The 27,807-nt window shown below is 42.6% G+C and overlaps 1 protein-coding gene across 2 annotated transcripts in view; it reads right to left on the bottom strand.

Annotated features, from left to right (window-relative positions):
* Positions 1-27,807, bottom strand: part of MAPKBP1 (mitogen-activated protein kinase binding protein 1) — a 100,444-nt gene that overhangs the window by 22,335 nt on the left and 50,302 nt on the right. The window contains exons 4-21 of one of the 2 annotated variants that reach the window (XM_040066559.2): positions 24,896-24,958; positions 24,271-24,328; positions 21,125-21,295; positions 18,130-18,267; positions 17,311-17,493; positions 16,701-16,718; positions 16,020-16,180; positions 15,438-15,627; positions 14,298-14,444; positions 13,224-13,408; positions 13,026-13,117; positions 12,532-12,657; positions 10,821-10,891; positions 10,261-10,382; positions 9,290-9,365; positions 6,729-6,840; positions 6,100-6,163; positions 2,936-3,061 (exon numbers count right to left, since the gene is read on the bottom strand). In XM_040066559.2, coding sequence (XP_039922493.1) covers positions 2,936-3,061; positions 6,100-6,163; positions 6,729-6,840; positions 9,290-9,365; positions 10,261-10,382; positions 10,821-10,891; positions 12,532-12,657; positions 13,026-13,117; positions 13,224-13,408; positions 14,298-14,444; positions 15,438-15,627; positions 16,020-16,180; positions 16,701-16,718; positions 17,311-17,493; positions 18,130-18,267; positions 21,125-21,295; positions 24,271-24,328; positions 24,896-24,958 — 2,103 coding nt within the window. The remainder of the gene's footprint in view (positions 1-2,935; positions 3,062-6,099; positions 6,164-6,728; positions 6,841-9,289; positions 9,366-10,260; positions 10,383-10,820; positions 10,892-12,531; positions 12,658-13,025; positions 13,118-13,223; positions 13,409-14,297; positions 14,445-15,437; positions 15,628-16,019; positions 16,181-16,700; positions 16,719-17,310; positions 17,494-18,129; positions 18,268-21,124; positions 21,296-24,270; positions 24,329-24,895; positions 24,959-27,807) is intronic. The other variant, XM_040066560.2, reaches the window with a different exon arrangement.

The raw sequence follows: 27,807 nt of genomic DNA, 5'->3' as shown, positions 1-27,807 counted from the left end.
CTTCTTCCGTACACATATATAACTTTTAGACAATTTAACTTGGATAATTTTTTTTGTTCTGCTATTTATACTAAAGAGTCAAGGAAAACCATAGATATAGTGATTTTTAAAACATGACTATAAGCCCTGCAAACATTCCACAGGTAAAATCAGCTAAAAATTTGAGACAAGTTTTCTAAGCCATAAATGCATACTTGGATCAAAACCTTTACATGATTCCTTCACTGAAATGATGTAAGCCTTAAACCAAAATGTACCAGCAATCTCAGCTGAATACAAGTTCCATTATCCTGAACTATCAAAGCTCCTCATGTTTAGAAAAAAAGCACACATCCGCAATCACCACAACTAGAGGTAGAACTCAAAGGCTCTCAGGCACACTGTGAAGAACCGTGGGTCACACAGGTCAGAGTAGTTCCAAGGTAATACAATGTCCCATAAAGGTGAGTCAGAGAAATCATTCAGAGTAGAAACTTTAGTCTCTAAAAATCTTTGGAGGGACTAAAAAATGCTCTTCAATTCAGAGAACAGGTTGGATGAAGAGAGGTTATCAAAAAGGTTCACAAAACCATGGGCACTACCAATAGCTGGCTGCAGAACAAAAGATCACCAGAGCTCAAAATATTCAGAAGCAAAGGACTTTCAACAAAACTAATAGGAATGCACTTTAACAGAGATTTATAAAGTCCTTCTTTCCACAGAGAACAGTGAACTCCAGGAACTTGTCATCAAAGGAGGCTGCAGAGGCAGACAATATTATGAAGTTCAAAAAGAATTTATACAAACTCAGTGGATAATTGGTTCATGTCCAGATAGTAAAGGAAGAAGATAGAGATGTACCTCTTAACATCCTTTATATAATAATGGAACATGAGGAAAATGGACCACAAAGGTTCAGATAGCGAGGCTCACAGAGTGTCTCACTAAACAGCATCTTCCATTGCCACGGTCACAGGCAGAATACTGGGCTTTGTGGAGCACTGGTTTGACCCAAAAATGCATCTTCTGTGTGTTTACACTGCTGATGTTACTCACCTGGGTCAATTTCTGCCCTGACAGTTGCAACTGGATCAACAGCATTGCCCTGATTTGGAAATCTTCATCTCCCACTGTCGTCTCAGACCAATTTTGTTACCCCAGCATTATTCTGATTATTCACCCTCTAAATACACTCATACCATGGAACTAGCAGAAAGTGCTACTTCCCCCACCAAATTCTAGCAGTACTGTTCCAAAGAAGATCTAGTAGAACAAATGACTTATCACAAGGCAGGGAGCTTTCTCATTCTACTGTCAGTCTTTTGAGACAACAATTTTACACCACAAGTTGCAACTCAACTCTCTACTGCAACCTACACAGACAGGCTTGGGAAACAATCAAAACAGGTACAGGGCACCTAGAAAACAAATCTCACTCAAGTTCATTAGTTTTTCTTCTCCCACCTCAATAATGCTTGTCCAATTGGCTCTTCTTCCATTGTCAATATCAATCCAAAATGCGCTGGGAATTATTTCTGCTGATCTCCAGCGACCACAGCGGACGATCAAAACTGAAGACAAGCTTTCAAAGCTGACAAGTAGATTCCAGCCTTGCAAAGAGGCTACCAAACAAGTTTACTAAAGTTCTGGGCTTGGCGTGGCACTAGCACCGCCCTTCAGCAAGCGTCTGTGATGGAAACAAGTATCACCTCACGTGGAACAGGACTGGGATTATCTGTCACAGGCTGAGCCTTGGTAGGGTAAGGCTGCAGCTGCTGGAATAATAGAGAGACTGCTATAAAAAGCACATTGCTTGACAGATCCAGAACTCTGGCTAGGAAAAAGGCTTCCTGAGTTTTTCCAGCGTTGTTACCAAAAGCACTTACTAGACAAGACTCGTTTCAGGAATGAGCGGACCAAGACTTTCCGAAACAGAACTATGCAGACAGACTTGTTACAACACTGCTTGCTTCCAAAGGGAGTGGGAAAGTCCTGGTGATACTCAACAACCAGTGTGGTAAATCCACCAGTGCTCTGGTACCTTTATAACCAGAACTCCACTTGTAGCCATTTGGGACGCAGGAACAAAAAAATCTGCATTTATCCTTTTTTCCCCCCACTGTGATCTCATAACAGGTTGGTCAGGACTCTCCCCTGCACTACTTATAGTCCAACTAGTCTAAGTTATTTACAAACTATAGAGAAACCAAATACATTAGGCTACTAATCAAAAATACCCTGTCACTCTTGTTCTGTTTAAAAACAGAGGCACCACTTTTTAAAGAAAGGTCACCTGATAAATTTAGATCTATTAGGCCAGTAGGCTGCAGTAATGTGTTCTTAGATACGTTGTTTACCAAGCAAAAAATAATATTATTATTTAGCTAGTAAGAGCTTTTCTCATTTAAATTATTTTTGTATTTATTGTACATATTATAATTATTTTAGCTGAGTTTTTTTTCAAAGCCTCAAGAAAATAGTTAACAAAGAAACAGCAAAACTGTAAGGACTCTTTTAGAATTATGCTCAACATAGGCAACTCATAGAGCTCACAGGTGTACTTCAGTATTGACACCACAGAAAACAGCCTCAAAGTTGCATTCAGCTTAGATCTAGAGAACTTTACTTAAAAAATATCACCGCTTCGGTGGTGGAATTCTGTGTACCATCCTCAGTATTCCTAGGTGAGCTGCTTATTAAAGTTTCTGACCACATCATTAAACTAAATTAAGACACAAGAGGCATTGCATACATATTGCAATCAGTGAAGCACACTAAGTCTGTCTGGAAGATCCTAGTCTGGTTTCTATATCCAAAGAAGGGGGTAAAAACCAAATCCAACAGAGGAATAAGAGAACTTTTGGAAGAACAGTGTCAGTGAAGACAGCAAAAACCTTACAGTGTCACATTCACATTCCATCCTACACAGCCAGCTACCTGTTCTCACTCTGCTCACCTCATAAGTCCAGCTGCCTTGTGAGGAGGAGACTTTTCCGCCTGCTTCCCTCTCTGTTTCATGTCCGACAGTCGCTGCCGCATGTTGATGGTCATCTCTGAGCTCAGGCGCCAGATGAAGATGCAGCTGAAAGAGAAAGGTGAGGCTGGGATCAAGTCTCAGTTCAGTTTATTGATACTAATTCCCACTGCAGGGACAAACAAGAGCCCTTCTGTCAGTGGCAGGGATACACACAAACAGCTTTGTCACGAAAGGGTTAAACCTGCCTGTCAAAGACTCCCTGTGAACGAGACCAACAGCAGAGATACTTACACAGACTCATCTCTGATCCTGTACCTTTTCTGATTATCTGACCAGCTGCTGAAGGAAATGCCGTAACAAGTCCCTCCATGGTCAGCAGGATAAGTGGAGCCTACAGATATCCCTTGCATCCTTCTAACAGCGACTAAGCTGAAGTCTGATTGCCACTACCCCCAGAGGCAAGTCCTTCCTAATGCCCACTATCCCATGGAGTCTCTTGCTGTAATAACAGTTAAGCTCATATGGAAGTACTTTTTGCAGTCAAGTCAGGGAGCTTCTAATATTTTACTTGGGATTCCCTACATGACACTTGCACAGAATTTACACAGCCATTAGCTCAGCTGGTCAGAGCACAGTGCTTATAACACCAGGGCCATTCCTGTATGGGCCATTCACTTCAGAGCTGAATTTGATGACCCTTGTGGCCTCTTCCAATTCAGAATGTTCTATGAAATATTCTGTGAAATTTGACTGAATTTGGTCAATGGACTCAAAAGCATTTGAGAGAAGGAAATGTGTGGTCTCATTTCATGAATTTCTTCAGAAATTCAGCTTAAAAAATACATTCCTCATCACATTAAAGAGTACTATATCTCATCTTCAGCTACTAGAAAGTAAAATTACCAGCACTGTCTTTGAAATGTAACTTCAGTGCTAACTAATTCTTTTCATCTCAGTCATCTTTCCTGTCTAGCTGGGTATACCTACACTGATGCAGAATTAGTAATGGTGCTTTGGCTATCACTTACAAAATCTTGCACCCTACTTTAGAATCCAAAGAACATTTAATTCAGTTCTTCAAGACCCATCAGTGCCAGTATACTCATGGGCACTCCAACACACAGAAGATTTTTAAACAACTGACTTTTCCCTCTTTCTTAATAGCATGTAAACATTAATTTGCTTTGTCATTTTGAACAATGGTCTCCCTGACCTGCGGCAAATGTCAAAAGTGCCAGGATCCTGAATACCTGACTCATCTTTATTTTTTTTTTCTCTCTCATGAAGAAACTATTTAAAAGGTTTTAACTTCTATATCACCCAAAAAAAAAAGCCCATAAAACCCTCTTTGGGTCTGTGGAGATTTTAAGGCAAAACTAAAACATCCCTTCTTGTCCTCAGTGCCACACTCAGGAGCATCACTCCCAGCTACTGAAATCACATACAGATATTTCCAATTGCCTGTGAACACATTCTCATGCTCCCACTGGAGCTTTTCAACCCGGAGAAAGGGGTGAGGCACTGTCTGGGTACTATGGCATCCCAGGACAGCCAGCTGTTTCCCCTCAAGGAGCAGCTCTCTCCAAGTAACACCAGCCATAATCTGCTGTTAAAAAAAAATACTGAAATGGAGGAAACTAAATTCTGAAAGCAAATCTGGATTGTTCATTTATCCCACTCCCACAGTTATCAAAACTAGAGACAAGCAGCGAACAACCCAAGCCTGTGAACACATTAGGATCCAACACAAACTCTGCAGAAGCAAGAGCCCACCCACCCCATTAGCTGGGGTTGGGGAGGGGATTTTGTTTCATTTTTTCTTACCTTGAATTACTTTCCTCACATGAATCTCAGTCCTTGTGCCCTTTATCATCCCTGTTTTTCTTTCTATTCTCAGCTCTATTCTTTGCACGTGCTGCTGTGGGTGAACAGACTATGTTCCCTGTTCTCCTTTGAAAAATATGCTTTCTCATCTCCTCACAGCAAACTTCCTCAGGAATCCTTTCCTCACTTCTCATCCACCTCCTGCATATCCTTAGTGAAGAAAATGACCCTTTTGCTCACGGAAATGTCAACAAAACAATGTTGCACTAAATCACAAGGATCACTGGGAACTTCAAACCTTCCATGTTTCTGGAATTTGTCAGAAGTTCCCAACAAAAGGAATCTCTCTCCTACAACTTTAGTCCCTAATCCATTTAAACTCATGAAAGGTAAAGTAACAGGAAAACTAAAGTATTTATTTATTAATGAAAGACAGAAACAACCAGCTGATGAGATTTAAGGTGATATATGTATGTTCTGTAACAACTCACCCTCTAAAACCCTCTTTCCAATTCAATTGTGCTTTGCTAATTAAAAAAAAAAAAAAAAAAAAAAAAAGAGAGAGTGAATCTGGGTTGCTCTGAACTTGCAATAGCACTCCAGGAACCATCTTTCTCAAAGGAAAAATTTTATTCAGTTCAGCTGATTTAAGCATTCACTGATTCCAGAAATAGTGTCTCCACTCACCTGTACAATCATCATACTAGGCATACATCCTCCTTTTTCCCTTGGGCTCAGTCTGGTGAGTACTTAAGCTTTTAGTGAACTGATTTAGCTCACTAAATGTGCAGAAAACTCATCTCAGGGGAGTACTTATGTAATGACCTGAATCAGCTGAATGAGGGGTCAGCTGCACCACTGCTGACTCAGAGGAATGGGAAGAGGACCATATGGACAGGATCAAAAAGTGAGGACAGACCTGTCCCTTTTGCTGCTAACAAGACTCTCTCACCTGGTGAAACCTCACCAACAGAAGTACTCCACGAAAACGTTTTGGCACTACTAGCAAAAATAGCATAAGATGCCTTATATTACAGCCCTGAAGGCTGGTCAGGACACAGCTCACATCTCTGTCTCCTTTCCACCACAGAACAGTATTTGCTCTCATAAAAGGGAAATGCTTCACATGTGTCTCATTCCACGAAACGCTAACATAAGCTCTGTGAGCTTTGCCAACAGCTCACATTTAGGATTCAGAAAACAATGAGATTTATTTGGAATCCATAAAACATCCAAAAAAAATCTACCTTTCCTAAGGACACATTACATCAAGTATGAGATGGTATGAGCCAGTACCACAAACAAGCAAAACCTCTTACCTGTCACCAGAAACAGAGATCAGATGTTTGCAGTCATTACTGAATTTCATCCCAGTTACAATCTCTATAAGAAATAAAGCACAAAAAACCCCAATCTTCCCTGGATTATTCAAATGGACAGAAGAGATCATTAGCCAAATAGCCTGTTTGCACTCAGTAATTTACACTTCACAGATCAATATGCCCCAATTACCACAACCATTTAACCAGGAGTCTAGGCTTGAAATTCAAAGGGTGCTCCATGGCAAAATATCCATGAAAACTGAATTCTCTTTTTGCCTATAACAGAATAGCTCCTGCATGGTAGGAGCTGAGGGCATATCACAATGAAACTTAATATACACTGGAAAACCACACACTACTTTATAGGCTATTAGAAAAACTGTGTAAATAAATGCATGGCTTGAAAGGTGGGTATGTGTGTGTGCTTGTGTGCAAAATGCAAAAATTGAACTTGCAATAAAATAAGCTATTACAACTTCATCCAACTACAATCTATTAAAAAATAACTATTAGGTAAATTTTGGGGAGGAAAAATCTTCAGAAAGTTTTGACTAGTATCAGACCCTATTACACCATCATCAGCAGAAAAAAAAAAAAAAGAATTTTCAGAAGTTTATAAGCCTTACCTGAGTGGCCATACATGGTTGCAACACACTCGCCAGAATAGAAATCAAAGATGGAGAGGTTCTTGTCAGAACAACTGGTTGCAATATAAAGACCAGAAGGATCTGTTTGCACCTGGTTTAGGACACCAGAGGAATGCAAAGATCTGATGAGAAACTACCTTCAAACTACATAAAAATAGTCCAAAATACACAAGACAGTCAGAATAAAATGCAAGTAGCCCCCACAGGAGTCCAGTTGAGTACCAACCTATCCAGTATCCCAGGACAAATCACCAACCTGACCAGACTTTTAGGACTATCTCCAACCTAATCAGAGACTGAAGGCACTTAAATTAAATGCCTTCATGACTGTGAAGGTATTGCCATCAATGGACAGACTTCTCTCCTATTTTCTTTTAACCATTGGAGGTCTTACTTTCTTTTATGTTAAGATCAAAACAACAAGAAACCCCCACCCCAAAATACACACACCATAAAAAAGAAAAAACATCAGAGCTAACAGAGTTAAGTGAAATATTAAAGGATTCAAGTCTTCAGGAGTGAAAGCAAAGAAAACCTCAACACTGCCAAGAAACTCTTTGATAATGATGCTGTCACATCTCTAGCATTTGCAACTCCCATTTTTCAGCTATTTTGTTTGTTGTTTGTTTTTCATATGCACCTATTTGTTGCTTTATCTTGGATCAAATACAAAGTCCCCTGCAAATGCCTCACAAGGTCTAAAGCAGCACTACACAGCAAACACAGTTACTGTTACCAAATGTCCTGCTCTGTCCTTTATAGAATTTTAAGAAACTGAGAGGCTAAACTGTATTTTTCAAGGGAGACACAATATTTAAATAATGGTAATTCCTTTGGTTTGTTATGTTTATTTTGTTGATGTTTGCTTCTAGAGTCACTCTTTGGGTTCTACTCCTTAAGCTGCAATGTGTATGGTCTCAGAATAACATGCCAAGAAAAGAAAGCTTAAATTCCAGAGACAACCATAATCCCTTGGTTACATAACTGTCTTAAAAATAAGCAAAGCAACAGCGAAAGTAATTGAGATTTCCCAGTTCAGATACACATTAAAAAAAAAGAAACAAAAACCCACAAAAAATCATAAAGGACATTAGAAACAAAAAATCCAGCTCCCAGAACATTTCATAATTTTTGTCTGAGAAAAATCTAATTGATCACCTAAGCTTATCAGCAATTTAAAGTGTAGCATAGTTTTCTTTATTCTGGCTTATAAAAAAATTGTAGGAATTATAATCAGCAAAGAGAAAGAACTTATCTTTCTCTGTAAAACAGAAGAGCTGACACTGAATATAATGGTTTGTTTCCCCCTCCCTTTTTACCCAGTTATTTACACCCATCAATAGTTTCACCTAGAAGGGAACTACAAATATCATCTCTTCCTGCCTGACCAATTTGGAGTTGGCCAAATTAAAGCTTGTTATTAAGTGCATTGATCAAATGCATCTTCAACACTGTCAGGCTTGGAGTATTGACCACCTCTCCAGGACTCCTGTTCCAGTGTTTGACCAAACTCTCAGTAAAGAAATCCTTCCTAATGTCCCCGTTGCAGCTTTGAACCATTCCCATATATCCTGTCACCTCAGCACCTCCCCCTCTGTGTCCCCTCCTCAGGAAGCCGTAGAGAGCAATGCAGTCACCCTTCAGCCTCTTCCTCTCCAAACTAGATATGCCCTAAAACCTCAGCTGCTCCTCATAGGACATTCCTTCCAGACCCTAATAACACTGCTGACCTGTGCAGGAGTAGAATTATCAGTGAAAAAAGAAAAAAAAATTAAGAAGCTCGTTTGGCAACTTAATTTGAGATATTTTGTCAACTGGCTTTCCCCCCTTATATACAGGAATGCAGTTCTTTCACTCAACTGTATATCTTGAACACACCTGATTTAGCAGGGTAAGCCCTGGTAGAAGCAGAAGCAGGTGTGCTACCCTGGCCCAAGGCCTGGATGTACTCAACATGTGGGAAACTTGGACAGACTCTCTCTAAGCAGTACCATGCTTGTCCAGAACTCCAAGACCTGGGCTTTTCAGGTCCAATGCTATTTAATTTTATCAACTCAAAGAGTTTCCCTTGTATGGGTCCTCTGAAATCTACTTCACAAATGCCGATCAACAGGCATTTCCACTTTAAAAATCCTAACAAAACCAGCCAAGAAAGCCAGAATGAACTCTCTGCAGTAGAAAGTAAAGGATTACATTAAATGGATTAAATAATTTCCTGACAGATATTGGTGCAGTTCTACAGCATGGTCCTAAGACTCACTTCAGAAACAGGACAGAAAGAAAAATCATAGATCAGCTTCAGGACTCATTGGCTCTTTTCCTGTTTTAGCCTGATAAAACCCAAATACATTACCAGCCCTTAAGGGTGGAAGTAGGAGGAAGCAGCAGCAGGGTAAAGGACAGAATATGGAGCAAGCAAAAAAAAAAAAAAAAAAAAAAAGAAATTACTGTATTCAGATTTGTATTTCATTTTCTTGCCCCTGAGACGCATTCAGAAAAGCTGAAAAAATTGAAAAAGGAAGGAAAAGAAAACAGCTTACTTTGATAAGGGTGCCATCTTCACCTTGGGATCCCTTGTAAAGCTTCTTCTGCTTCCCACTGCTTATGTTGAAAACCCTGAGGGGGTGACATAAGATAACATGGCTCACTGTGCCCAGGACTGTTCTGGGGCTGTTGTCACCAGGATCCTTTTCTCTCCCTGTTCCTCATTCCATATAAAATACAGGAAACAGGGCCAAACTACAGAAAGTGGAGAAATTATCTCCATGAAGTATTATCACCAGTCAATTAAATGGTTCAAGAAACAACCTCAAAAGTAATGCAGAGGCAGATTATCTGAATTGAGGCTTTATTCTCAAGCCAATAATCGATCAGTCCTCACTGCTGTAAAAATACCTGGGCTCCTTCATACTAGAGCAAAGGATTAAGAGAGCAAGACACTTCATGTTAGAATACAAAACCAAATTACATTCAGTAGTGATATTTAGCTATGACCAAAACTCTTAACATCTCACATAGCTACATTAGGAGGAGACACAAAACTACAGACTCTTTTGCTTTCGAGAAGACAGATTGGAGAAATGGGTAAAAATAGAGAAGAGAATGGATTCCACTTGTTCAATGACAGTCACATCTATTTCAGTTTTAGGTTCTCACAGTTCCAGGTATTCCACAGAACCTCCCAGCTTTTCACTAAGTACCTCCAAAATCAAAAATTACCACGGTGCAGAAGTTCTTGCTCCACTGTTCAATGATGTGCCATGGAAGACACACTTGCTGCCCCAGTAGAATGCCTTCGCTCTGCAGAGCAACCCAGAGAGAAGCCAAGAGTCCCATGGGAATTGCACACATTCACAGCTTTTTATCAGTGAGGGGAAAGGCAGAGTTCAACCTCACAGCGCCTCAGATCTGTCTGAAAATGCTGTATCAAACAACTTGGAGGAATAATGATGGAGATGTGGCTGCCTTGTTTGTGACTGCAAAATATTTTCAAGATGAGAAGGAAACTAACCTGATGTTACGATCCTGGCATCCAATAGCTGCGTATTTCCAGCTGGGGTCCACATCCATGTCATAAAGAGTGGTCTTCCTAACAATGTGATGTGTCCGGGTAAACTGGACCCCTTCTCCTGTCTAAATATATGGGTAACAACTGGGTCAACATCAAGAAGTTAATCCATTATTAAAAACAAGTACATACAGATGAGTCTTCTCACATAGCCAGCACAAAACAATCCCAGGGAGCTGCTGGGAGCAGATTTCAGGGACTGAAAGCACAAGGAGCTCTTCCCTCCAACCCATACTCTTTCACAACAGCTCTGGCAATGAAAGAAAAGCAGATATCCTAACAGTTCTCTATTTCACATCTTGCTGTGAGAGGTCAGGCTGGGAGTAGCTACATGCTTCACAGAACTACTTCTCTGAATGTAATCTCTTCTATCAAGTCAGCGGGAGGCACTGAGGCTGAAATAGCAACAAGCTCATACAGAAACTCTGATATCATTCTTTGAAGTAACTCCTTTGTGGAGAGATTATAAATTAGAAGCGTACAAAAAGCTGTGATAAGGTTACCTTCTGCGCAGTGCGGAAATAGATGCTCTTGTCTGCCCCACAGCTTATCATTCGCACTTTCCCGTCATTGGCTGGAATTAAAAGGCAGGAGACAAAAGATAAACACATATACAAGGTGGAGGAAACATTTCAATTTATACCACTGCTAATTTATTCCAATCCTGATTAGCTAAGACTGACTCCTCCCCAAGCAGCAAAACAGAAGTCCCCCTCTCAGGGACAGCATTTGTCTTTCATGCTCAGAGAGCATGAGGCCCTAACACAGGCTTTTCAGAACAGATTAGGATGCAATTCTGTCTTCTCTCTTGCCAATATGCTCATATCTCTGAGTGCCACAGCAGTGTGGCAACATGGCACATTCACACCCAGTAGAAACTGAAAACAGGCAATAGGCACTTTTCAGAGTCAGACACATGGTTTTTGCTGCCCTTTCTTACTGCAGGGTCAGACTTCTCTTCTTCCCTTAGGACTCTTCTAGAACCAAGGAGCTCCTTCAGCAAAGCAACACCTGATAAAACTCCTGATAAAACACCTGATAAAAAGTAAAGAGAATGCATCCAACTTCACATGGGCCCTTGAAGTGTGCCGACTTAGAGCATGCCAGCACTCGGCTCATAGACCAGCACAAAGGCCTTAGCTGCCAGGCCTTGAGCCCACCTCCCTCATCTCCCAGCAGTTCAGCTGGCTGCATTCAAGGCCAGCTCACTGATAAGACATATCTGTCAGAGAAACTTTTGCTGACATTGCAGTGCCTCCAGAAAAAAAACTCGAAAAAGCCACACAGGCGCTTTGGGAGCCCCTACTATGAAGCTTCAGTGAGTCCCTTCATTCAGGAGTGGTTTTCAAACTGAGGTTCTCATCCTTGAGCCCCAGCTGAGCTACACTGCAGCAGCATCGCAGCCACACGTGCCTGGACACGTACCCCACTGACCCGAATCCTGACCCAACCCACGGACTCACCTGCCTGACCCGAACTCCATCTTGCCTTGCTAATATGGTCTTGCCTGGCAGGCACTGAACTGTAGCTGACCCTGACCACTCCAGACTGATCAAGACCTTGAATTGCTTGAATCCATAGTCTTATCACTATGGATTTGTCTGGTGACCCAGACTACTGGCCGTATCTAGACTTGATCTGTTCCTGTTCATGTCCTGTGGTACTTTCCCACAGCCGGTGGAAAAGGCCACTACCTTTGCCAGCCTTCCTGTCACCCCTGGCTCCTGGCTTTCCCTGACAGAGCAGCCAGCTCTTGCTCTTCCCAACTGGTATCTGACCATCAGTAGCATCTGTGTGCTGGGATAAAGCACCATTATGAGGAAGGCAAAGCCTTAGAGTGGTTTACAATCACAAATTTACTTTACCCAAAGCTTTTTTTTTGGTGTGTTTTGGGATTTCTTTTGGACAATGACTGCTCAGAGTTCTCCTAAATTAGTTCTCTCTGAAATCAGTTAGGGGGAGTAAATCATTACAGAAAACAGTTTTCCAAAAAAATGCTGAGGACTTCAATCAGGAGAGGAAATTAAAGCAAAACCAGAAGAGAAGGCAAGTACCACTTCTGTCAAGACTGCAACTGAAAAAGATGACCAAAAAAACCCCCAACTGCAGCTTCAAATTGACCTAGTCCAGTATCTAAGTAGATAAAATTACAGCCACAAGGGGACAAGAGCAGTGCTCAAATCCAGCTTTTGGAGGGAGGCCATGATTTGCTACCTGCAAACTTTACTGCTGTGATGGAAGAAGAATGTTCATCCAGGGTTTGCTGCAGGCTATAGTCCTTCCCAGCATCCAAGACATGGATCAATCTATCCCGGCTGGCTGAGGCTAAGAGCTTTAAACCTGTCAGAAAAGGAAAAAGACTGCAAGATCATGACTTAAAAAGTAGTTTTTAAAACAGCTTCCCAAGTCTTCTTAGGGATGAAGCATTTTACTGTAGCTAACTGCACAGATGGACACAAAGTAACACACCTCAATTTCACGTTTTAATAATAAATAGCACAAGTTTCAATCTCAACATACAATATTCTAATAAAAAGTAAGAGAAAGAAGACTTTTTCAAAGCCTGTATCTACTGGCCCAACAGTAGAAGCCTGCTGTGAAATCCAGGAGTAGCTCAGCATGACAATTCCAACATACCATAGTTGGACATTCTGACTTGCTCAACATTACATTCATAGGCAAAGAGGAAGCAGCTCAATTGCATTTACCTGTGTCAGGTTTGGAGTATTCCAGACATAGGATCTCAGAGTCATGGGCTTCCACCTTCAGCATTTCCTTCAGAGACTGCAACTCATATATTCTAGGACATAACACAGCTCATTTCAGTATGATTAAAAAAATTAGACCTGGTTATTTTCTCATGCCTGACCAGTCTGCAATCTGCCTAAGAAGCTTTATGGGATTACCTGAGAGTGCCTATCCTGTCCCCCGAGGCCAGGTGCTCCCCGCTGGGACTCACACAGACAGTGCGTATCCCCACCTTCGTATCCAGCACTTGTGCATCAGCTTTGTCTGCACTTCCTGCTGAGTTGTAATCAGTGTCCAGAAGTACCTGAGTGTTGTCATCTACATAGATGATTTTCATCAAGTCCTGGGGACACAATACACCCAGAAATATTTACTAGTTACACAATATTAAAGCAAAGCATCTGCCTTAAAAACTGAGCTCCTGGCCAACATAAACATTTTATTGGCAACAATGCTGTAATTGGTAGGACCTTTTAGTTAGGAGCAAGCACTAAGCCCCTTCAGACTGAAGGATGAAAGTTTCACAGCTGTGTCTCACAATCATCCATTTCAAAAGATCCAAGCTAGAAACTAACAGCATCTCCTGCACTACTGACAAGCTCTGGGATTAGTGATTACAACATATTAGGGCACACAGCAGGAATATGACAGACTCCTAGGGATCATCTGAGTCAGCCTTCTGAGTTCTGACAGAAAAAGCAAGAATTTTTCCAACTGATTCCTGAGGTCAGGGCTGCTGTGTTCCAGAAACCTTCCAACTCAGATGTGAACAAAAGCAAATGTCCATTTGTAATCACTGTTGTGTATGATTAGCCTCCCTCTTATATAGATGAAGTGACTGCAAACTTTTTCCTTCAATTTCCCAAACCTCTGCTTCATTTAATGCACATTTTCCAAACAAATCTTAAAAGTGGTTACACATCACAGAGATGTAGAAAAAGAGAAGCAGCTCTCCTGAAACATATGGTCCTTATGGAAGAGACTAAACTTGAATCTTTGGGTGGTTTATGAAAATAGCAATAGTCCCCGGGACCATTTCAGACAACCTGTCCTTCCACCCAGTACTCTTTCCATGTTTCTTCAGGTTCATACATTTTACCAGATTTGTGCTCAGTTTACAGAAACCTGTGTTGACTTGGAGAGCCAAAGAAATTTGGGCCTTAACTTGGGTATCTGTGTGTGAAGAAGAGCAACCCCAAGGACAAGGAGGTGATCCAAACCTAGGATCTTACATTGCTGAGAATGTTGCGGTGCAGGGCTGTGCCGTGGATGTTGGAGCTTTCAGTGTTCCACAGACGAATGGTGTTGTCAGAGGAGCAGGTGATGAAAGAACCAGGGGGGAGGCAGGGCTGGTTGTTGTCCTTCACCTCTGGATACATCTAAGGGCAAGTGAAATCAACCCCTGAATAATGTTGCCTGGCATGTGGCACCCTAGACACTGATAGCAAGCTTCAAAACAGAATGACACAAAAGGGGTGTCCTCTGTTTTCTACAGGTGAAAGCCAAACAGTTCTGACAAAAACCTATTTGCAGACCAGAGCTCCATACCGACTTCAAACAAATGTTCACTGAGCTTCCCTCACCATAGAAAACCTCCTCAAGAAGCATGCAACATGTCAGGATCCTTTGTTTCTAACAGTTCAAAGAGGGTACCTCAAATCCCAAACAATGACCATGCAATAACCACCTGGCACTGCTGTTTGCAACTTTCATCTACTACTGTCACTTTATAATTCAGAAGGAAAGGGTGAGATGAAATTAATAAATAATAACAGACTTCTCAACCTCTTTTCACTTTCTTGCCACTTCTCCCTCTCCTGACCACTGTTAGACATATTTCAGCATATTAGCAACTCCATCGGTTCCTATACTTCCTTTCATTCCCTCTGTCCCTCTGAGGGAAAGCCAACTAGAGGGACTGCAAGATGAGACACTTGAGAGGCTATTTCCCCATGTTCAGGTGAAGATGTTAAGAAGGACCAGAGTTCAGATTATATAACTTGTTTCATGTTTTTGGCTTTGAAGCACTTGCTCACCACAGATCTCAAACAACATTTTGAGGTCAGAAATAAACTCTTGCGCATTTTCTAAAAGGATGCTCTGTATTCAGCTTTGTTCAATTCCGCTCCTTTTCCCACCTCTCACCTTTTAATGGTGAGATTTTTTTTCCCCAGTAGCACCACACATTCAGTCAGGCATAGCAGTGCAAAGAACTGTTCCCAGGTCCAGCTGCAAACATACTAACCACAGGTGAAAATCTGAGTCAACTCCTTCCCTCTACAGTAAGCATTTGCATTCAAATTTGGCAGCTCATCTGATGACTTTCTCAGCTGCAACTCACAATCCAACACCTCTGTCTGCAGACAACATACCTCAATGTTCCACACACAGGAAGAGTGATACAAAGCAGAATACACCTTGCCCACTTTCTTCGGATCTTTGATATCCCACACATACAGGCTGTGGTCATTGTATACACAGGAAAGCCACTGGTTGGTGGGGTCAAAGGTCAAGGCAATCGTGTCTGGATACTTCGCATCAGCCACACCGGAGAAAAGACGGCTGCACAAAGAGAACAACAGCCTGGTTAACTCATGCTCTCTAGGAGCTGGGGCAATGCTCAGACAGGAGAGCTCAGATTCTCCATGGGTGCTGTTGAGATGAAAAATATACTGTGGAATCTATAGGCAGAGAGAGCAATTGGCCAGGAAGGTCTGTCTCTTGAACAACTGGAGATCCAAAAGAAGCCTCAAAGTCCCATGGCAAAACTCTTTCTCCTTGCCGTCCAAATGTAGTCCAGTCATACAGGGCAAGCCTGCAGCAGCTGAGAGAGATCTGCAAAATGCTGCCGATTTTAATCCATAAAAAGAGCATGCTCCAGGTGGCAAAGGTCTGGGGAACAGTTCTAACACCCACAAGCCTCCCTTGCTCCCTTCCACCCTTCTCCACAGTACCTGGCCTCAGTCACGCTTGCGATGTCAGTTCCCAGGAAGTGCGGCTTCGGCAGAGTAGTGACAAAGTGAAGGTTCAGAGGGTTAAAAATCCGCACGGTGCCGTCAGCGCAGCCACAGAAGATGTAGTCGTGATTCACAGAGATGCAGTTTGCCACAGTGGTCTGAGGAGGACACAGCACATGAGACAGCAAATGAGAAATGTGCTCTCACGTCAAAGGTCACCAGACGCACGACAGGGAGAACAGCAAATTGACAGACAAAGGAGTCATGGTCAGAAGAGCTGTAGTGAAGTCAAGCCCTGGGAGTAAGGAAAAGCCTAAAAATCCATTTTTCTTTCTGAAGAACTTTCCAGCCAAGGTCCACTGCAGACCCTAAGCAGTTAGAAAAACAGCTCAGTTTCTCTGCCACCCACTATGATGGGGGGCCAGCAGAACTACACATTTGCTCCAGCTGAGTCCTGCTCTGAACATAGCTTTTATTTCTGTGACATTCAATGTGGCAGGCAAGCAGCACCTCGCCCTGTACTAACACACCAACACGTTACCTGTCTGGAGGGGATAAGAAAGAGAACATGGATTTTCTTCCCCTCCCTTTGGGATCTGTACAAATGGCAGAAAATGGTAGAAAATGGAGTGTGGTGGAAAGGGGATGAGTTCAATGCAAAAAGTTTTTTCAACTTACTGTGAAGCTGTCTGTATTCTGAGCGAGAGTGAAAGGCAGATTTTAGAGAGGAAAGGAAAGGAAAGAAAAGAAGAGGCGTTTCACTTGAGTGAAAGCATGGACAGACTTTTTCCCTTGATTTTAATACAGTGGATCCTTTCAGGTGGGCATGTGACATTCAGTTGAAAGGAAAACAAGCATGATCAAATTCTTAACTATGGGCCAGCCTGGTGGTTTAAAATAGCCAAATCAACTAGCACCTTGGGAACCTGCATTTGAGATGCACAAGCCAAGTAAGACACTACAGAGTGGATAGAGACCAGAATCCTTCTAAAACTCCTACTTCCCTCAGCCAAGCCAGGAGGGACCATACAGGAGTTGCCATAAGGACACTGCTTTGCCAGTGGAACAGTCACTGTAACGCCGAGGCATGAGAATGAAAGAGCCTCAATGATCAGTAAAATCCCTTTGCCAAGAAATAACAGTATTTTTGCCCAGCCTTCCAAAGTAAATCACAAGGTTGCAAAGGCACAATTATTTTCACTGCTGGTGGTCAGCTTGTACCTCTGAGTGCCCTTATTATTTGTTGTTCCTGCTCTGCTTGAGCAGAAAAGCAGTATGTAAAACTCACCCTCAGCTCCACCCACTTGTCTAGCAGCCTTTTTTCATTGAATTCACAGAGCAGGCCTGAGGATGTGATACAGAAAGTGCTGTCAGCCTTTTTTCCCCTTCCACAAGCCACATCTGCAAAGAAGTTGTTCCTCAGTTCTCCAAGCAATCCTGAGCGACCCAGCAAGGGGACTGTGGCATTGACCTACCAACAGAAAACAGTTTGCTATAAACACAGCAAGGCACTTCAGGCAGACAGTGATTTTTTTAGAACATCAACCCCTGAGTGCTGAAGCAATTCAAAGAAGAAACTGTCCACAGCCTAGCAAGGAGAGGTTTTACTTGCTGATCATATTTACAACCGTTCATGAGCATACAGAAAAATTACCACAGGCGGATTCTGCCCCCCAGAGAACAATACAACAGCTAAAAGTTTAAACACTTTGTTTGATGCTTCAAAATTACACTCACAACTTTTTGCGATGCTCATACCAATGTCAAATAGCTCTCCCTACCTCTGTGCTCCAAGGAGTTGGAATGACTGTAGCTCTTTTCTAGTTTATTTGTCCTTCAGTATATGTGACTACTAAAGAACAAGCATGCTGCTATGCAACTCCAGGAGGCATGCCCCTACTTCAGTGTAGGGTAGGACAGATAAGCCAAGCTTTTGGTGCTGTCAGGCCATGGGGAGACAGACTTGAGAGCCAGGGATGGAAGACTATCTTTGCATCCCAGAAAAATAAAAAAGTTCCCACTTCCCACAGCTCACTGAGGCAAAATCCACCCTGCTCTAAGCTAGAAATGCCTATTTACAGGTTGACCTTGATACACTTTCTCTCACCTTGGAGGTTTTGCTGTCATCCAGGTACCAGAACTTGATGTGTCGATTTCCAGCAGTGACAAAGTAACTGCAGTCCTCCGAGAATGACACTGCTGTCACTTTACTTGAGACTTTGTTGGCTGCCACTACGATGTTTTTCTGGAAACACAATTGTTTAGATTGCTTAATTTCTTTGCTCAGAAGCAAAGGAAACTAATTTCAGTACATCCAGTATAAGCAATGCAGAAGGGAAAAGATAAGGCCCAAACTATTCCCCACTCACCTCCATATACAACCTCCCCAGCATTAGCTGGGAACATTGATTTGGCAGACAGTATAACTCATATTAATATTCAATTCCTTTTCCACATTAACTATGATAAAGAACAAACCAGCAGGCACTAGTGCCTGCAGGAACTTGGAGTCTGAGCCATGACAAACGTGTTGGTTTCACAATCACCAGGACCTCAAAGCAAATCCATTTCCCTTCCTAAATAGCAAATGCAGATGTAGGCTAGCACAAGGAAGAACTCCCCCAGCCCCCAGGCAGCAATGAGGGCATTGCACTCAAGATGGGGAACAGGCATTCTTCATGGAGAAAACTGTACTGGTTCTTCCATAAAGTCTTCTTCCTCTTTAAACACATTATACTTTATCAAAAGACTCAAAATATACAAAGACCACCCCTGTACTGGAAGGGAAAAAGCAAAATGTGCACCTCAAAATGTCAAAGTCTGGGAAGAGTCAGGGACAGAAAACAGGATGGACACTGCTCATGCAGAATGGTCAGATAGCAGGAGGCGCTCTTTGTTCACAGCGTCATTGCTCAGTTTTCCTCTCCCTGCCTTTCCCCAGCTAGAAGTGAGGATAAATAAGTTTTCTGCTTTGTCTGTTGCAGGTTTGCAAGTATGCAGTACATGACTGTCAAGTGACCACCCCTTTTCATTATTGCTGTTTCCTTTACCCTTCCTTTCAGGGATTCACCCACTCCCAGTCTTCCAGACACACTGTCCTCAGCACACAAACCGTGTCGCTCCAAGAGCCCCACTGGACTCTCTGCTGGCAGAACCGAAGAAACCAACACAAGGGGAGTCTAGGCTGCTGCACCTTCACTGGAGTATCCCTCAACCCAGAACGAAGGAAAGCCAAGTGAGACAGCAACTACCATAACTTCTTCCAAGACAGTACACAGAGAAAAGCTCAGGAACCTTGCAGACCTCAACATCTGGATCACTGGTGTGGTCTTTCTTTAGGGAAGCAAGGGAATCCTACAAACAACATGGACTTTTTTTTCCATCACAGTCAAATTACTAGGTCTACCAGTCAGGAAAAACAGGGAAATCAAAGCAGCAGCACAGAAAATAGATGGGTTGTGGTTAAAAGTGCTGGAAAATGCTTCAGGAGAGCTCTTTTCTCAGTCTTTATTGACTTTGGTCAGGTAAAGTATCTCTAGTTTTGGTGTCCAGCCTGGAAAGTAAAGGCCATCTAGACCTCCCATCACAGTCTGGAGCATAAGCTTCAAGTATATGTTCTTCAGCACAGAAGAGTCACACTGTCCTTACCTCAGAAGTTCTCATGTCCACAATTATACAGTGATCAGAAAAACCCGGATAAGCAAGGGAAAGCAAAACTTCTTGTACTGTGCCACACATTGTGACCCTGTCCAAGTCACTACTTTCATTTGTATATCTAGAAATAACCCAAAGGCTGAGCACTCAATTTTCAAAAGAGACATACACACTTAAGTTCTCTCACTACACACAGTTCAGCTATATGAAAAAATAGCAATGCCAAACTTCACCTCACACAGAAAAGAACAGTGAGATCTTAAATTACAGCACAGGAAATGTGATGAAGAGAGTAACATACTCAAAGAGTATGGAGAGAAGAAACTTAAACTTTTTAAGAAAACTCTGGAGAAACTTTATAGTGGCCCTCCAGTAACTAAAGGAGGCCTACAGGAAACCTGGGGAGGGACACTTCATCGGGGAGTGTAGTGAGAGAACAAGGGATAAGGGTTTTAAACTGAAAGAGCGTAGATTTAGATGAGCTATCAGGAAAAAATTCTTTACTGTGAGAGTGGTGAGGCACTGAAACAGCCTGCCCAGAGAAGTTGTGGATGACCCATTCCCAGAAATGTTCAAGGCCGGATTGGACAGGGCTGTGATGGGGTTTCCACCTGTTCTAGTGAGAGGTATCTCTGCCCATGGCAGGAGAATCGGAACTATGCAATCTTTTGGGTCCCTTCCAACCCAAACCATTCTATGATCCTATGAGATTTAACAGATGCATTGATTTTTTTTTTTCTTAAATCATATCTCTTTTAGAGAGGGTTACAGCTCTTGAAGAGGTAGCAGGAACATCTATTACAATACAAAAGACTCCTAGCCTACTAAAAAGAAATGTTTATTTTCTTATATACAAACAACAAATGCTTAAACACTTACGAGAGGATAAGACACAGGGCTTTGTTTCTACCAAGTGTTGCCTTGATCCAGTGACAGACAGAGTGACTTTCATCAGCTTTCACTCGTTATGAATTCCCAATGTTCCTCTTCTCACCCATCATGGATGGGATCAGAGTATCACAAACTCTGACATTAAAAAGTCAAAACAAGCCAAGAGCATCCACTACACTACAAAAGAATTCTCTGGCCGATGAGAGTTTCCTTCCTTAACCTCATAAATTAGTTTTTAACAAGCCTCTAAAAAAGCACAATGGTTTGGCAAGGTTTCAAAGCCCAGGGTTTTCTGGCTGGACAGCAAAATGTCACACATCTCCAAGCATAATATCCCTTCATGGAAACTACAGACCTTCCCCTAAGGGACCATAGCCTTCTCTCTTATCCAAATTTGTCTGTGCCTATGAATGTTAAAAACCAAATAATAACTACAGAATTCAAAAAAAAAAAAAAAAGGCAAAATGGAACTGAAATAGTTTACTGTCAGACTGGAAGCTCTTTTTGATTTAGCAACACCACAAGGTGTTGCTAAATCAACCTCCTAGAAAACTTACCTTCCATGACCACACGTTGACAATCATGTCATGCTGGTACCCCACCGAAACAATGTACTTGGAGCTGGGGGAGAAGGCCACACAGGCCACACCGTACTTGTGCTCCTGGAGCTCTGCCACCTGGGTTCGCTCAGCCACGTCCCATACCCGAACTGCTGGCATGTGCCCGCTCTGGAAGGGACAAGAACAGGCACAGAACAGGAGGTGTAACCCCAAAATCAGTTCTGACAGATCTGAGCAGGTAAATGTGCAGGAGCTTGGAAAAAGATGTCTAGATGGTGTAGCTGTTCCTTTGATTCTTTAAAGCTCAGGTTGAGACCAACAACCTAAGGAGTACGTGCATTTCAACAGCTGTGCAAATTAATACCACCTCCCTTGTTTTAAACCTCTTCTTATGCTAGTCACAAAATGCTAGTCCCTGTTCTAGCCAGGAACTAGAACAATACTTTTGATGCACATTCCTGGTGTTTGTAATGGGAAGTTACAGCCTGCTTGTGAAACAGATTATAACAGATTGTTATCCCTAGACTCAGTGAACGAAAAGCCCTCACATCCTCTGCTCCTAACGCAACATAGACATCTGAGATATCAAGCCAGGTCATGTCATATAAAAACATGACATGGCTGCTGTGGGAACTCTCACACACCATCTGAGGGAAGTCTCTGAGGGACTAGCAGCATCATTTCTGTCACAAGGTAACACACGGATGTGTTCTACCCAAAAGAGTGCGGGCAGGGTAATGTCAGAGAAAAAGACATGGCGGGAACAGAGCCTCTCTTTTAATGTCTGCTCTCCAGAGAAACAGAAATGCCAATTCAGCACTTTCTGCCAGACAAATCTATTCTTCTGTTTAATTGTTTGTTATTAAGCCAAATTAAAACAAGGCACACAAGATGAGCTGAAACGCTGGCCAAAAATGTGCTTGATGGGCAAGTCTTACTCAAGTAACTGCTCATGATTTCACACTGAAGTCTGTCAAAACAGTAGCTCATAAGATAACATATCCATGGCAACATGGCAGAATGGTACCTTTTTGATTGGCTTTAAGTTAGTCATTTGATTGTGTGGGAGAGGCGAGCCTCATCACAAGTAAAAGTCAAAGCTTTAAAAGCTTAAAACTGTGCATGTTTTAATTGCCTCGTTCAAAAGCTCTGCTAAGCAACTGCTTGTGGCCTGGAAAATTGCCATGGTCAGATTTAACTGCAGTTGGTACAGTTCTCCCTCTGCAACGCAGAGCTCAGGTTTCAAGGTGGCTGGCAAGATGTTACAACGAGCGGAATCAGCTGCTCTTCAAAACAACTGCTATACTTAAACACGTACACATGTATAAATATTTCCCAGTAACTAAGCATACAGCCCAGGACCTTAACAAACTGAATTTGCATTTCATCTTTTAAGAAATTCTCACCAAAAGGCAGCTCTGTGTGACCCCCATGGACAAAGATTCTACACCTCCATGGGGAGAAATAAAAAACAAAAATTAAGAAGAGAAAAAAAATTAGTTTTCTTATGAATTTGAAATATGTAAAAGATTTAATGTGTAGGGCAGCCAAGGATTAACCTCCATGCTCTCATCCCTGAAAAGCCAGCCATGCAGAAAACTAAGGTGTTATTAGGTAGAATTAGCATAATGCAGCTACAAGGGAGCTTGACAAAGTGAACTCAGAAACCATTTCCCAGTGGGACAGGGGTTGAACCAAGACACGACTGCTGACACCAGCAGGGGACACTGCTACACTAAGCAATAATTCAAATGTCAGACACGTGGGAGGACACTGAAAAAGAGAAATGGTTTTACAACAGGGCAAGAGGAGACATATTTTGCAACAAGGGGGAAAATAAAAACCCAACAAAAAGACCACAAAACCCCAAAAAACACCCCACAACAACAAGAATAACAACAAAACCCCTACAAAGTTCAAGTATAACTGGGACAGCTTTTTTTTTTTAATAATTTTAATTTGCCACTTACCCCAATCAATTTTCAAACAGAAAAGTTTGTTAGTAAGAAAAGTTCCCACTTCATTTTTTACCATTTTTCTTACCCCACATGAAAAGCACTGAGCATCAGAAACTTTTTTTAAAAAAAAGGAAAATAAAAGAAGGCACCAGAATAATCAGAACTGAACACTATGAGCTATAAAACCTCACAATTTCATTAAAAAACTAATGACAACACCTGATGATAGAAAATTTATGCTAGCTTTTTCCGTGTCATGGTAGCCTCCATCCAAAACAACCAACTCTTGCTTCTACCCTTGGTCTGATCCATACAGGATCCAGGCCCAGCTTTGGAGCCACCCGGTGACATGACAGCTGCCATCTTGGTGATCACACTAGGGACCTCTGGAGTGAACAGTTTCCACCTTGACAGCTCCGACACAGGACAGCGACACAATTCTCCTCCCTGTAGCTGAGGAGGAGATCTGTCTCACACATGCTCCCTCCCCATCTCTTGTAGAGGCACAGGGACTAGTGGTAAACTGCCATTAATCACACACAAGAGCAAACCGAGCCCAGCCATACAGAAGTCAGCATTTCTGTGGATTTTTAACATCCAGCAATACCAGCCCCATGACACAGCTCATGTCTTGAACTTCTAATGCAGAACAGACACACAGCATACTCATCCTTATTCTCCCCTTTGGGCATGTTGGGAAAGAAGAAGCAATTGTTGCCCCCAGCCAGACAACCAACGCCAAACCACAGGCACCAGCATCTTCTGTGACTATTCCTAGAACTCCACTCCACATGTACTTTTCATTTTTCCTGCAACACTGTTTCTGGCTTCAGTTACTTCCCGAAATCCTAAAGTGACAATGCTAAGCCCAGGCCAAGACTCAGGACCATCCAAGTACTCTTCATTGACGTTAGAGCAGAATGACGGCTGTGCGTCCTTTTGCTTATTTTCACTCTACCTTCAGCCCACAGATGCCACCCTAGAAGACCCATCCCCCATGCTGATGTGTTGAAAAACTCCCAGAAGGAGCACCCAGTATCACCCATAAACCAGCAGGTCCACTGAACAGTGAGGCAACACTGAAACTCACTTCTCTGTGTGAAAACAGCCTGTTTCTTCTAAGCCCCTCTGCCCCTGCTTCAAAATGCGATGGACAAAGTACGTCCTTTCTCCTCTCACGCTTACCTCTCCTGTAACCAAATATTTTCCATCTGGAGAGAAAGCAAGTGCTGTAATTGTTTTCCTGAAACAGAGAAAATAACACTGAGAAACATTTCCAACATGTGACTTCATTTTAATACATCACGACTGGGGAGTAGGTTGGGACGAACTGGGAAGATGCTAGTCACACATAATAGCCTGACACAATGGTTTTGCTTTGCCATGGAAGGGCTCCTTGCTGCCCAAGTCTCAAACAGCAGCCTACAGGAGCAGAAAAGCTCCAAAGCTGAGGTTCATCGCTGCACCTTTATTCCAGGCGCACGACTGTGTCACACTGCTGGCTTCAACAACGAGGTCATCATTTCAGGTGGAGAAAAAAAAAGTCAGATACCATGGAGCTCTAGTAAGATCCCCTCCACCTCATGACCATTAGTAGATCCTCTTGGGATCATGATGTTTTTGAGTTGGTACATGGTCAGCAATAGCAACTCATGAGGAGCTGGAGTCAAAACAGCAGGCAGCCTGTCCTCAAGGCAACTCTAATGAGGGGATTTAGCCTGGAGCAACAGCAGCTCCTGCACTTCGGTCAAGACATAAAAGTCCTGAATTCACCTCACGGAAATCAAGTCTAGCTTAAAGCTTTACTCACCTGGAGCTGTTTAGAATATGGTGTTGCTTATTTTTTCTAGGGTTGAACAGCACGACCACGCACCTAGATGGAGAAAACACAAAAACAAAGAGTTTACATCACCGGATGCATAAAGTAACCAAAGAGCTATCCTTGCTGGAAAAGCAAAAAAAAAAAAAAAAAAAAAAAAAAAAAAAAAAAAAAAAAAAAAAGCAGCAAAAGTAGCCCCCAAACCCTGGTTTATCCCCTAATCTCAGACTGAGCTGAGGTTAACTAGAAAACACAAAGCAAAAGAACAGTCCAGAGGGAAATCATAAATCTCTCCCATGTTGAGGAATACCATTTGCTAGTACCATAAATAATTACCTTTCCACCCTCCAGGAGCCCTGAGTCTGATTGTTCAAACTGGACAGAAAGGTTGACCGTGAAAGCTTGTGCAAAGCCCTGCCATAAAAGTGACCCTGTGTTCTGGGTACCAAACCAGTGTTTCTGGTGTAAGAGTAAGAAGGTAGGGAAGAAGCAAAGATGGGATCTTTTGGAAAAGATTTCTGGGGGGATGAAGGGGAATTAAAGGCACTAAATTTCTGTGCTTGACCTTAACAATAGACAGGACAGAAATCACTGAGTATAGCACAAGAAGTGACTGGCCAGCTGAGAAGTGAGACATACAGTGCCAAAAAAAATATTGACTATTGACCTTAGAAGTCTATCTGCATAAACAAATTGCTCAGGGGCCTTGCAGAGATCTCTCAGTAAGACAAACTGCAAAAACAAGCAATATATGCTCCTAACAAGCAATATAATCACCTCCACTGGGAGCAAAACACCTCTGTTGCTGACTAGGGGGGAATGAAGGAAAAAAGATCCCACCTCCCACTGCTCTTGCCCACAGCACATTGCCTGGTGTCTCAGTCCACCACAACTAGACCAACAGGAGTCACAGGTACTGCAGCCTTCCCCATTCCCCACAAACGTCCTATATGCCATTTTTAGATCGTCATGTAACAGTATTTGTCTTGTAGCAGAGCACAGTAACAAATAGTAACAGAATATGCTGTTCTGCGAATAAAAAGATAGAGTAACATTTGCTCTGATGACCTTACGCCCTATTTTTCACTTCACCTCCAAAACAGAAACTGGGTTTTGCCTGCCCTCTGCAAGAACACACTGCTAGAGTTTGGAGAGTCCCAGCTCCTCCCTCACTGCCGTGCTGGGAGAGCACTGCAGAATGTACCTGCTCCACTGCCAGCAGCCTTCACTGCACTGAGGATTTCACTCACATCACCATCGTGCTGGGGTTTGCTTGCAACACATGCCAGGCTACAGACATCAGTCACTGGGGGAAACACGCAGGACACACAGGAGAAGTAGAGGAGTTGGCCTGGAGTAAAGGAGTAGAGGAGTTGGCCTGAAACAGCCAAGCAGAAAGGCAAAAAGCTGAGGCATCACAGAAATCCACTGCAGAACCTCAGCAACATTTCAAGACAGGCGGCGCACACTGATGCACAGGACAAAGCACACCTTGGCACCACACTGCCTAGAACAAGAACCACATCCTGCCAGGTCCCACTCTACATCTCCAGCAGCAGGCAGGGCATTGCTTAGGGTTGCAGGACTCTGGAATGTCTCTAACATCTCCTCACCTAGCTCAGGCAGCTAACCTTTCACTCAGTCTGACCAGGCCACAGTGCCAGAAGGAGTGTAAATTTTGAAATGGAAAAGAGGGCAGAAAAGAGGAGTGACATACCAATACCTTGAGCTGAGAGTCCTTGGCTGAACCTGCCGCACTCCATTAATATTGCTAGCTCAAAGCCAGCATCCAAAGCACCAAGGATGCACAGGATATGTCCTCTCCTCCTGCAGACTACTCTCCAGCCATTTCACACACCCCTATCCACTCATACCTTACCCTGAAGGCCAAGTTAATAAAGGCACCAAACTTTCTTGACAGTTAAAAGGCAGATAGCCATGGTTGGAGATGTAAACTTGTGGGAGAGCAGAGAAAGCACAGATAAGCAATTTGTTCAGACCAGGACTGATTCCTTAGTGCTTTTTACCCTGGGGAACTAAACTGGAGAGTTTCAAGTCAAAGCTATGCTACGTATTTCTGAGGGATTAGTCCAAAGAAGCAGGTGGTTTGTGATCCATTAACAAGTCAGGGAAGGTTAAGCCTTGCAAATCACAAGATATGAAATAGGAAGATAGCAGATGTGAAAACCTATCTAATCCTGAGCCTCCAGCTAATCAGAAAAGCAAAGCAAAACCCCATTATGTGGAGTTGGATAGGGTTAATGGACCAAAATCCTGCAGAGCTACAAGGATGAATTGTGCTTAAAATAAGCTTCAAGAAACAAGAAAGAATAAAAGAAAGACATGAAACCTTAGCAAAGACTTTTCTATGCAGCTCTTAAATTCAAGTTTCTGTTTTGTTGTAAGGAACTCAGCAGAGTAACAGGACTTCAGTGAAGTGAACACAGTTTAAAAAACAGATACAAAATATAAACCATGGTCTTCAAACCAGGCAAGCAAACAAACCACTTCCTAGAATAGTGCAGTGAGCCACAAAGGTCCTGGGCTTTGCCCTTATTAACGTACAGGACAAAATTTTGGCCACTTACAATCATGAATTTCAGATCAGTGGCACCCCAGAACAGCCTATGTGCTGGAAGGCCTCTGCCCCCCTCTCCAGACCCTTGGCCAAATCCTGATCCTACAGGGGAGGTAGGAGCCACCACCCAGTTCACACACCAAGGCAAATCAACAAACTACTCCGAGAGCCACACAGCTCCCCGGGCCAGAACAGCCATCACAAATGTGGATATTTTAGCTTTGTCTTAAGACAACTCCATGCTTGATTCACTGAGTTTGACCCATAATTAACAAACACTAATTGGAGGGGTGGAGGGATAAATCACAGTATATCCTTACTGCTG

Source organism: Hirundo rustica, chromosome 6 (genome assembly GCF_015227805.2).
Source record: "Hirundo rustica isolate bHirRus1 chromosome 6, bHirRus1.pri.v3, whole genome shotgun sequence".
Taxonomy (NCBI): domain Eukaryota; kingdom Metazoa; phylum Chordata; class Aves; order Passeriformes; family Hirundinidae; genus Hirundo; species Hirundo rustica.
The sequence above is the reverse complement of the archived record's forward strand: the minus strand, read 5'-3'. Positions and strand labels throughout refer to the sequence as shown.